The following is a 12,032-nucleotide window of genomic DNA, read 5'->3' as shown; positions in this document are numbered from 1 at the left end:
CCTGTATTTTTAAAGCTCGTCTGTTCATATACCTGTGTAACTGCTAATATAGTTATGAAAATTCTTAATGCAGAGAGGCCATATATAATTGGATTAAGGGTGCTTAATGATGCAATTTTGCAATATGGTTTACTCATCCATCTGTCCATTTTTTTTGTCATCCATTCCTTCTTCAAGTATTTATTAAGTACAAACTACGCACCTGACAGTGCTGTTGATGCTGAGAATATGGTGATGAGCAAAACATAAAAAAATCCCTGCCCTCATGGAGCTTACATTCTAGTTCCTCAAAAGGGATCTGCAACTAAGATAGAAGTACTCAAAATCCAAGAGGAAAACTTTCTGAAAAGCTCCCTTAGTCAGATACCTTAAAGGAGCAAAGGCTACAATAAGTACTGCATTTAACATTTGTAATGTGTCTTATTTTTATCAAAAATAAAAATCATATCTATTAAGTTTATTAATTTCCTTGAATTTATATTTACTACTTATTTTCCTCAATTTACACCTTGTTTATGATAAATTCCTCTAGTTCCTTGAAGAGAGTCAAAGTGAGACAATCCTTTTAAATTTCAAACCTAACTGATGATCAGTAGGTATGAATCAAGTGAGTGTCTTCATAAGAGCAATTTTTTTATTATAAAGGATTTGGCTTCATAATTACAGGACTGTCTGCCAGCACTGCCTCTGCATGACTTAACTGCTGACTGGAGTTTTGACTGGGGATGCCAATACCTAAAATCATGTTAGGTATTGTCTTCCCTTTTTACTGTCCCATTAAATGAACATATGCTTCTTAGCATTAATATGCAGTAAAGGCTGTCATTAGAGACTAGATTTTGTCTGTCCATGGCAGAGATTACAGCTAATCTTTACCTGGCCCTGCTGTCAGTACACTTCCTGCTAATGTGCTCTGGACTCTTCTTCCACTGAGCTCTCAATTGCTGCCTCTGCCCTTGCTTTCTCTGACCAAAATCCTTGAATTACAATTCTAAGTTCATTATGGCCAGGCCTCATCTGTTGTCATGCTCAGTGGTCCTTCATCTTTTCTTGGGGCTTCTCCCTCTTCATATTACAGCCAACAGTAAGTAATGTTTTCCACTCTCACCAGCAGAACTATTCCACCCTCCTTAACTTTCTAACAGGACACTGGGAAAACAGTAAACTTCAGTATGCCACAGAGTGATAATGAACGCAGAGCCAGGAATCAGAATACCAACTTTGCTCTGAACAGAAGGATACAGAAAGATCCAAGCATATTAAAGGAAATGCCACTCTGTCTATGGTTTCTGTATTTTCATTTCTATATTTATTCAGCAAATACTTATTGAGTGCTTATTAGGTTCCAAAGACTATTATACAGTTGATTTCTTTTAATGGAAATCCACCAATATTGCTCCAAAGCTGAAGTGGTAAATTTCTAACCTGTAGGTCATATTCAGTCTTTAGCCTAATTTGGTCTGCCTCGGAGAGAAGGATCGAGAAACAGAAAAGCAGGCCTTTAAAAGTCTTTAGAAGCAATAAGATAGACTAACTCTACAAAGCGAGAAGGCCTGTATCTTTCTCCTTTATTGCTATGTATACCTCTCACTGTCTCTACCTCTTTGCTCTAGTTTTTTCTCTTCTTCATTCCACCTCATTTCTTTAACTGGCCGTTATATGGCAATGGGATATAGGTTATTTTCTGTATTTATTGAATTACATTCCTATTTTTAATTTAAAAGGCAGACCAAATTAACACTTCATATTTTTATCCTAAAACAGTCTTTTTGTTGCTTTTGTTTGGAGGAGTGGGGAGAATAGGGCTACAGTCCTCGAAATTTCTTTCACAGATTCTCTACTCAATTAACTCAGTAACTGAAATTCCACCTTGGCAAGCAAAAATATTGCATTAAAAGATAAAACAATAATAAACATTGTACTTCAAGAATCTACACAAAAAAAGGATACAAAGTTTATAAGGCATAAGTGTAAAAGGTAAATAACTATTTCATGAAGAAAGCAAATAAAAATCTACTCAGATAATTATTTCAACAAAAAAAAGGAATAGAAATAAATGCATTCAAAGGAAGAGTTATCATTTACCAATTTTTATACACTGAAAATAAGGATTCTCCACTCCTAAGAACCATTTTCATGCAGATTTTTATCACAAATTATATATTTTCCATTTGACAATTTCTCTCTTCAGTAGTTGCTATAAACTGTAAATTATTCCAGCACTTAATTTCCCAGGATTAAATATCTTCCTAAAAACTCTATAATCCCCATCACATAAGAATGTCACAGTATCTTTTCTTTATCACACAAAAAAATTATAATAATTATAACTTATTCTTTATTTGTCATCTTTCTACAGAAATTATCAAGATTTAGCCTTGCCAGGAAATTATACACATTATGAATACAAGCTTTAATAGACTACTAATCAGACTATTGTATTCCAAGTATTTCTATAGAACATGATATCACAAATTAAGTCATTAATTCCAAAACAGTAGTTTATTAACAAAAAAGTACAAAGAAGTACAAATGGACATCCTACTTTCCCCCATTATGGTCCATCTATCTATCTCCCTTTCAGTCCATGGCACAGCCTTCTTGAGCTAAAAGAATAGGCAAAATACTTCTCTTTCCAATGGGCCTAATAACCATCCCCAAACAAATCATTACGTATTTAAGTTATACAGTCAATGTCAATTTTTAAAAAATGTTTAATCTATATGAGTTGCTATAAAAGCCTCTTCCCTTGCAATATATCATGTACCTAAACTGAATGAAACATATCAGCATCAACATTCATAAATCATGCTTAGATACAGGGAATATCAGATCATTAGCATATTTGCCTTGAAGTAACAGATGACGAATGAAAGCGTAGAAGTGTCAAAAGGGATTTTCATAGATATTTACTAAAACACTTCAAGTCAAAAACATCTTGTTAACTAAATTGAAGTACATGGAAAACATTCAGGTTAGTTGTGTTTTTTGCACTGATTTTTAAATCAAAGCTACTCACATATCTCATCTATTATTTCAATTTTCTTCAGCAATGGTTCCTTTTCAATTTATTTCAATAAACCTACAGTTATTCCATACTTCTCGTTCTACAAGCCCAAAGTACTTCTCTGAATCACAGTAAATTCCCAATCCTTTTCGATTTTTCTCACAGGGCTACAGATGGGAGATTTAGTGAACTGCCATGTTCAGTAAACAATGCTCAATTTGCTCTTTCGGCTATAATTCTTCAAGACAGAACATGTGGATTAATTTACTGATGTTCCTAAAGGCCATGTGTAAAATTTATCTTACATTTTTTTTGAATGGGAAGCTCCAGCCTTTTAGTTTGTGGAGGCAGCCAGGTCAGAGCTTGCTACTACACTTTATTCCCTGCCTATAACTAGTCTCATGAAGAACAGGAGTTCAGTGTTAGACTAGACTATAGTAACATAAGGTGCTATATCAGTGAAACACTTTTGGGGAACTGGAAAATTCAGATGACCACTCACTAAACATAAAATCATTATTCCACAAAGATTTTATTCACATCAAACTTGCACAGTAGCAAAAAAAAATCAAAACATAACTAAGCCACATATCAAAGAACAATATACAATAAGGATTTGAATTTCTCAATGGCATTGGGAAGTATTTCCATAAATAACATTTACAATTCTAGTGTTAGATCTTTCAAGGTGTCTGAAGCTTCACAGTGCTAGAATTGATTTTTATCAACACATGCAAAAATGTGCAACATAATAATTCATATTAATGACAGAAAAAAGCACGCCAGTTATTTGTCATTCCAGCACGGCCATGCCACTCTATGTTCTAAAAACAAACAACCCCCCAAATCCGGGTCCCATTCATTCTTCAATTATGCCTTTAGTCACTCTGCTTTATTATATTCAAACAGTCACTGTTAGTGCTCTTCACCACGACTTTCAGGCTGACGTCACTCCCTGCCTGCTGGCTGTCAGGACTGGGGGACGCCCCTCTCCCAGACTCACCTTCTTCCGGATGTCTTCATCGTTTGCTCCTAGAGAGGCATAGAGCTTGAATGCAGCCTGGCGGAGTTCATGAGCGTGTTTTAAGTCATGATCAAGCTATGGACGGGGAAACAAAAGGTATATTGCAACTCAGTCTACATATTTAATTTTCAATAAAACTATCTGAGTTGGAAAAAAATTTTAACCACTATTAAGATATTAGTGCTATCACTGAATTCCTGGTTATTTTGGGGTTCTGTTCACATAGGACTGAGCCACTCCTGTGTTTGTGCCAATATGACCTTGAATGCATGCAGTCTGCTTCTGTCTAAAAGTGGACACCACAACGTTTGACACTGGAATGGTATATGAAAGACCTTTGTGAAACTCTGACCCCTAAACAGCGTTCCTAGAGAGGAGTTTTAGTGGCACTGATGCTTGCTCACACCAGCTCTTTGAAATGCCCTCCTCAAGAACAAGGCACATTCAGGCCTTTCTAGCCTCAGAATACAGCTGGTAAAACTTGAGTGCTGCTACAGTACTTTTAGAAGGTTTTCTTAAACATGAAGAACAGCGCTGGCCCGATTTCAGTATTTACTAAGATTTTAGAAAAGAGGGAAACCTTTGCGAAAATCCTTAATAAACAATACACCAAGGTAATGATTGCTATGTATCTATTACAATTACCTGAGATTTATATTCGGAGGCTTTTTTGATACATTTATTAAAATTACTTACTGGTATGAAAACAATTAATGCTAACTTTACACATGTAAAGTTTTTAAATGATCAATTCTTCCATACACCTGTTTTGTCACTAAACCACCATAGATGTGAAATAGAAGCATGTTCTCACAACACTTTAAATGACTACAAATCGGTAAGTATATAAAGCTTATCAATAATGTACATAATTTTATAACTAATTCACCCAAATGACTACCACTCCAAATGAGTTGCCTTTGAAAGGTTCACCTTTATGCAATGATGTGTTATTTATAACATTCTAAGACCCTTCTTTGAAACTTCCTGAAGAGCTAAGTGGCATATTAGCTACAAAACCCTAACAATGATATATCTTCATCAAGTAAGAGTTTTAAGTTAATTGTTACTGACTGTGAAGATGGGGAAATAAATCCAGCTGGGTAACATCATTTAGAGTAACAACAGTAGTTCTAAAAATATTTTGATCAAAGCAGGCACTGATGGATTATGGGAGGAACTCCTCAATATACAACACTCATTTTGATGTATAAGTTCTGAAATATCTGAAGTCGTAAGTACTTTCTAGTCATAACATATAGTTAGAATATTGACTTGGATTAACATATACCATGAAAATCATGCACTTATTAACATGCAAGAATTTCCAACTATGGGTCTAGTGTCTATATTTTTATGGTCAGAAACCACTGTATAATCCATCATCAAAAACAGAGGAATAGGGGCGCCTGGGTGGCGCAGTCGGTTAAGCGTCCGACTTCAGCCAGGTCACGATCTCGCGGTCCGTGAGTTCGAGCCCCGCGTCGGGCTCTGGGCTGATGGCTCAGAGCCTGGAGCCTGTTTCCGATTCTGTGTCTCCCTCTCTCTCTGACCCTCCCCCGTTCATGCTCTGTCTCTCTCTGTCCCAAAAATAAATAAACGTTGAAAAAAAAAATTTAAAAAAAAAAAAACAAAAACAAAAACAAAAACAGAGGAATAATCTTCTCTATACCAGTTAAATGATTTACACATATATAGGCCACAAGTTCTTGTAACTATGTTTCCTCACTCTTCTGTCCATCAGAGTATCCCGTTTGCCTTGTCTGGACAGTCAACTGAGGGTGTTCATGAGGCCATAGTCAGGACTTGCTCATGTATCTTTATACCAGTGAAATACTGTGTCAGTGTGAGGAAGTCCACAAGGGAAAACAAACAAGGTAGCTGGTTCAATGTAACCCATTACCTGTGCTGCAAAAACAGTACCACTAAAGGAAGAGCAGGCACTAACTTTAATACATAGTGTACATGACTAATACCAGTAACAGTGAAGGTTACTTTGGGCCCTTTCTGAGACAGAGAAAACATAAACCCTTAAGAGTTCATTTTATTTTCAATGTTAAATGCCAAATAAACAGTTGCCTGCCAAATGAAGTTTTGGGAAACTCAGGGGCATGAGAAAGGTCAAGAGGAAAGTTTTTAAAAATTTACCATTGGGACCACTGGCATCAAAAATACAGTCACATTCATGAAACAGTACTGGTTACTAATTAGGAGACAATCAATGCTTTTTCTACCATGATCTCCTTAAAAAAAAAAAAAAAAAAAAAAAAAAAACTTTCTCTAATTGAATATTGTTCTCCTATGCTTAGAGAAATGGATATGACAAACAGGCTGAGAAGAACAAAGTCAAAAGACCTATCTAGCTATTCTAAGGAACTTACGGTTTGTGAAAAAGTTTGAGAAAAGCACAGTTTGGTTCTTTATGGTCTCAAACTAGAGGTTAAATAGTACTTTAGCTGACACTAGCAGGACCAAAACACAATATAAAACTGAAGCAAGGAAAGAGAAGATGACAAAAGTTAGACAGTGAAAGAGAAAGACAATGGCAGAGAGTAAAATAAGGCCACTCAGTCACCTGTCACAGAACACCCTTGACCTAAAGAATGAGAATATAGCAACACAGATGATTCTGGGAACTTAAACAGGATTAGATGATGTTGCTGTAATGTCAACACCCAGCTTAGATACACCATTATTTTTGTGTTTTAGTTGGGAATTAGGGACATAATTTTCTTCCTTCCTGATTTCCTGCTTAGTAAAAAATTTCTGGTAATTACATGAAATAGACTGGATTCAAAAACCCATAAAACATCATCTTTGTTATCAAAGATTCCTTCATTTAAAGGAAGATTCCTTTATTTAAAAGGGCTCTGAACTGTAATTATCAATTGGTTCAAAGTTGTGAGCAGTAAGAAAACCTTTTAAAAAATCCCTTGGCTTGAGCTGCTGAAAAGGAAAACAGAACATACCCTTTTAATATCAGTGATGGCACTCACTGAGCTGGGATATTTGAAATAATCAGCAAGCATGGCAATGAGGTGATCAGTTATGCTAGCGATTCTCTGTAGCTCCACATCTGGTTCAATCAGATAGGCGAGTGTCTCAGCTCCTTCAACTCTCTCCTCTAGTAATCTCTCCTTACTGCACATTCGAACCAAACAAGGCAGTGTCTGGAAGGTAGTGAAATTAATTATTGGCTTTGTGGTAAAGGCAAAAGCTTGATGGAGAGCATAAAATAAGTGAATCAACTCAACGGTTTTTAGTGGCAGTCAGGTTTGTTATCAAATGTTTGAATAAGTACTTTCACAGAATAAAAAGGTTTTTTTGGAATGTAAAAACAAAGTTCAGTGTATATTAATCATTTGCTCTGGCATACCCAATCTAATCATACAACAGAAGGGCATTAATACAAACTCCCATCCGGCCTTTGTGATGGATAAAATTGAAACTTTATTGTACAATCTACAAAAGACATTTAAGAATCTCTAATAAATCATGTGTGATGTTTCTGTTCCACCTATGTATTTATTTACTTAAAAGACATCCAGCAGTTTAATCAGGAACAACTTTGCCTTAGAAAAAGTATGCTATCTTTTCCTTAGCGAATAATATGGATGGGATGGCTTTTATTTTTTGTTTGGGGATCAATACCTACAGTTGCAAAATCAAAATACAACTTTAAAAATTCAGTGATCTTACCATTACTCAGATTTCATGAGTTTTCCTTTAAGTGAGTAAAATGCATCCATCACAGTTCCTAGGTTTTCCAAGTAACTCCCTAAAATGACTGTATCTACTAGTCCAATTTTACCTGAGGTCCTTCAAAAATCTTAGTGCTGGTCTTGGTAATTTATGTACATTAGGTCCTTGATAAGAAAAAAAAAAAATCCCATGTATTTATTATTTCTTCTTCTTTTTTAAATTTTGAACATGAGTCGGGGAGGGATAGAGGATCCGGAAGTGGGCTCTGCACAGACAGCAGCAAGCCTGATGGGGAGCTCGAACACACAAACTATGAGATCACGACCCGATCTGAAGTCGGACGCTCAACTGACTGAGCCACCCACGTGCCCCTATTTACTATTTCTAAGGCTGATGAACCCACTTTAAAGAATAACGTTGAAGTGGAAACTGAAATGCTCTAATTATAGGAAGCTTTCCTCCATTATCGTAGTCAACTCAACTGTGCTTTGCTCCTTCCTAAATTTCTACTGTATCTTTATCATAGAGTGTAGCACTTTATTGTTCACTATTGATTTCCTATCAGGCTACTGTGTGCTTTATAATACAACCCCAGGCTTCCAAGAGGAAAGCCTTATTCTTATTTCCTTTTGAACAATTACTAACATTTATCAATCCATAAATTCACAGATTATTGAATTAACCACTCACAAATACTACACAAAGAAGATGCTATTAACATAGTTTACCAATATGTAGGAAACAGAGGGGTAAAGCATTTGAATAAATAAACCAAGGTTACTTGCATGAAAGCCCTTAGAATTTTACACAGTGTTGCTTACTTAGGGGGTCCTCAGATCTCATTAAAATAATTGAGTTGCTTCACCAAAGTCTAAACAAACATTAGTCTTAATGCACTTTAATCCTTGGGTTCATTTTGCACACTGAAAATGAGAGATCTCACATTCATAAAATGATATTTTATTTACATTGTTCTTTGTGGCTAATAAAACATTTAACATATTTAACATACTGTTATCTTCAAAATAACCCTGTGGAATAGACGAACAAAAATTATTGCTTCCATTTTCATGAGTCACCAAAAGAATAAGGGATGTGTCCAGGATTACCCAAGCCAGTCGGTGGTAGGAGTGCTGAAATGAGACTCGAGGTCTTACAACTTTTAGGGACAGTCTCTTATGTGGGTTTTTCTGAGTTCTAGTTGCTTTGGACATGTCACAATGATGTTGATGGTTTTCATGTGTTATTTACTTTTCTTTCTCATTATGTCTTTTGATTATCTGCTATGAAGGTGATAAAAAATCTTTATCTGCAGAGCTGGTGAACTGCTTGCCTATAAAACTATGTTGTAAATTTAATGAAAATCAAGGATTAAAATATATTTTCTATTTCACCTGAATTTTACATACTTTTACAATTTCTATAACCTTCTAATTTAACAAAAATGAAAAAGGTGACAGGAACGATTTCATTTTGACTCTTAAAACACATCTAAAACCAATTTTTGAAAATTACATGGCATCATATGGGGCACCAGGGTGGCTCAGTAGGTTAAATGTACGACTTTGGCTCAGGTCATGATCTCACGGTTCGTGAGTTTGAGCCCCGCGTCAGGCTCTGTGCTGACAGCTTAGAGCCTGGAGCCTGCTTTGGAGTCTGTGTCTCCCTCTCTCTCTCTCTGCTCCTCCCCTGCTCACACTGTCTCTCTCTCCCTCAAAAATAAGTAAATATTCTTTTTTAAAAAATTTAAAATTACATGGCATTTCATTAAAAAGAAAAGCGTGGGGCGCCTGGGTGGCGCAGTCGGTTAAGCGTCCGACTTCAGCCAGGTCACGATCTCGCGGTCCGTGAGTTCGAGCCCCACATCAGGCTCTGGGCTGATGGCTCAGAGCCTGGAGCCTGTTTCACATTCTGTGTCTCCCTCTCTCTCTGCCCCTCCCCCGTTCATGCTCTGTCTCTGTCCCAAAAATAAATAAACGTTGAAAAAAAAAAAAAATTTAAAAAGAAAAGCGTTACGTTTTAATAATGTTATTTTATGCTATGCACACAAACCATGGTGATAAATGTATAAAAAGGAGAAAAAAAAGGGAATACCAATATTTATATTCAACACTTAGGACTGTGTAATGTTCACATGTGTTTAGAATTAATTAGCTCACCTTCAATACAATACAGTTGTCATCTGTCCGAATTGCTCCAGCTCTACACATGTAAGTTAAACTGGAATAAGATGGCAGAGAGTAAATTTCTGCTTGTGTTTTAAAGCTCTAAAAGAAAAACTCCCCACCTTTAAAATATTATGGGTAAAAAAAATAAGACAGCTATTCTTATTTATCTTGAGGGAGAAGGTTTTCACATTACCTTATATGAGGGTCTACCAATTCAAAAACAACTGATAGATCTAGACAGTAAGCCAGATAGTTTTCAAAAATACACGCAAAATTGTTTTAAAAATAAAGGATAAGAGGATAAGCTTTGAAGCTAGGTGCTGGACACACTGGAGTTCCTTATACTTGTCTCTATACTGTTTTGTTAAAATTTTCCATACTATAAAGGGGAAAGGGTTAAAAGTAAATATAAAGTTAACAGTGTCTAAGATTAAATGAAGTTGGGATATTTTAACTCCAAGAAAGGTAGTGTAAGTATCACAGAAGAAGCACTTAACTTGTCACAGAGCTAGCTATCAGAAATTAACTACTAACTCTTCAGAGCTTGCCAGTAATGGTTTTGAGAACTGGGTCAATGATTTGGTTCTACTGAAAAACAATTTACCTTCACCATTATATCTGGCTTTGAATAAGAATAAAATTACTTGGTCCTCCCTAAGCAGGTACTGAACATTGAGCACTTCAGAAACTTAAATTAATGAATTTCCTTTTTGAATTAGATTCCTTTAGTAAGCTGAGGGGGCAGGGGAAGGACTAAAACACTCAATATCCTGGCTTCTACAGAAAGCTATTAAAAAAATAAAATTTTTACTTAGATTGTTGAGGACTGAATTGTTTATCTTAAGACTTGTTACCCACATTGTTTTTTGAAACCAGTTCCATGAGAGAATTCACCTTACAAATAAAGAGGCAAATGCTCAATTGCAAAGACAAAAAACACGCAAAAATACAAAATAGTATACTCATATTAAAAAAAAAACAAAAAATTCACGATCCATTAGTATTTTACTGAAAATTCCTTACTCTCACCAAAATACTAGAGAGCCACAAATTCTTAAATACTGGAACTAAACAATTAATTTAGCAAAGAATAGGTGCTCAACCTATTAACGTATTGATAATTACAGAACTGACATGTACTTAATACTTATATGAGCCAGGACATGTGCTAATAATAAGAACTTGACTATCTTATAAACTGTCACATCTCTAAGAGAATTTTATGCTTTGTTTTTCTAAACTTGAGGAAGCCATATTTTATGAAATCATGCCTTGGTTATCAACCTCAACTAATTCTCACTCCATATTTTCACATCTTTATATTTTCTTGTCTTAATCCTTACCATAAATCTGTTAGTTAAATCTGATCTAATTCTGTCTTATTTCAACTGAAATAAGGAGAATGAAACAAAGTAATTTGCTTGAATGAAACAAAGTAATTTTCTGTAGACAGTCTTAGCCATTAATTAAATGAGTGTTGCTGCTCTGCATGCTGCTAGTAAGCGGAGTAAAAAAATTCATGCCCATTTAATAAAATGTGAGACAATCCCATGACTTGCAAATTCTAAAATCCTGAAAGAAGATAGGGACTGGAAGTGAGCTAATTAGGCTGTTCAAAAATACTCTTAACATATTGATAAAGCACCGTCATTCTTCCCACACTATCTTGATTTTTTACCATTTTGCTGATGTGAGCTGCATCTCAATAGGTTTATCCCTCTGTAACATCTTCACAAAAATTTGTGGTAATAATTCTCCATCAACCAAAACTAGAAATAAAGCAAAGAACAAGAATTAAGGAATTCTTTAAATCTACAAAGTTCATAAATTAAATCATGTAGATGCCATTCAAAGTTCCAGCCTACCATTTACCAGCGTCATCGATACCTGGGGGTTTTCAAAAGCTAAAACTGAGAAGCATTTCAGTGCCTGCATTCGAACCTGTAACAATAAATAAACAAAAAAAAATGCATTTATGCGTTTTAAATGTCTCAGAATCTAAACTCTTCTGAAAAAACAAAATACTAAAAGAAGGCCTCAAGGGAATAAAAATAACACCTGTATATCTGAAGAGTAGAGAAAGTTAAACTTAATTATAAAAAGCTGAAATTAATTTTGAATGAAAAGAACA

General features: G+C 35.3%; 1 protein-coding gene across 3 annotated transcripts in view; it reads right to left on the bottom strand.

Moving 5' to 3' along the window:
* The window catches only part of ARMC8 (armadillo repeat containing 8), a 108,658-nt gene that overhangs the window by 43,660 nt on the left and 52,966 nt on the right, over positions 1–12,032 (bottom strand). For all 3 annotated transcript variants that reach the window (XM_086674365.1, XM_086674367.1, XM_086674366.1), the window contains 5 exons: positions 11,767–11,842; positions 11,580–11,670; positions 9,893–9,953; positions 7,001–7,201; positions 4,011–4,106 (listed from right to left, as the gene is read on the bottom strand). In XM_086674365.1, the coding sequence (XP_086530491.1) occupies positions 4,011–4,106; positions 7,001–7,201; positions 9,893–9,953; positions 11,580–11,670; positions 11,767–11,842 (525 nt within the window). The remainder of the gene's footprint in view (positions 1–4,010; positions 4,107–7,000; positions 7,202–9,892; positions 9,954–11,579; positions 11,671–11,766; positions 11,843–12,032) is intronic.

Source organism: Puma concolor, chromosome C2, assembly GCF_028749965.1.
Source record: "Puma concolor isolate L17-30 chromosome C2, mPumCon1.1.hap2, whole genome shotgun sequence".
In the NCBI taxonomy this organism is placed as follows: Eukaryota; Metazoa; Chordata; class Mammalia; order Carnivora; family Felidae; genus Puma; species Puma concolor.
The sequence above is the reverse complement of the archived record's forward strand: the minus strand, read 5'-3'. Positions and strand labels throughout refer to the sequence as shown.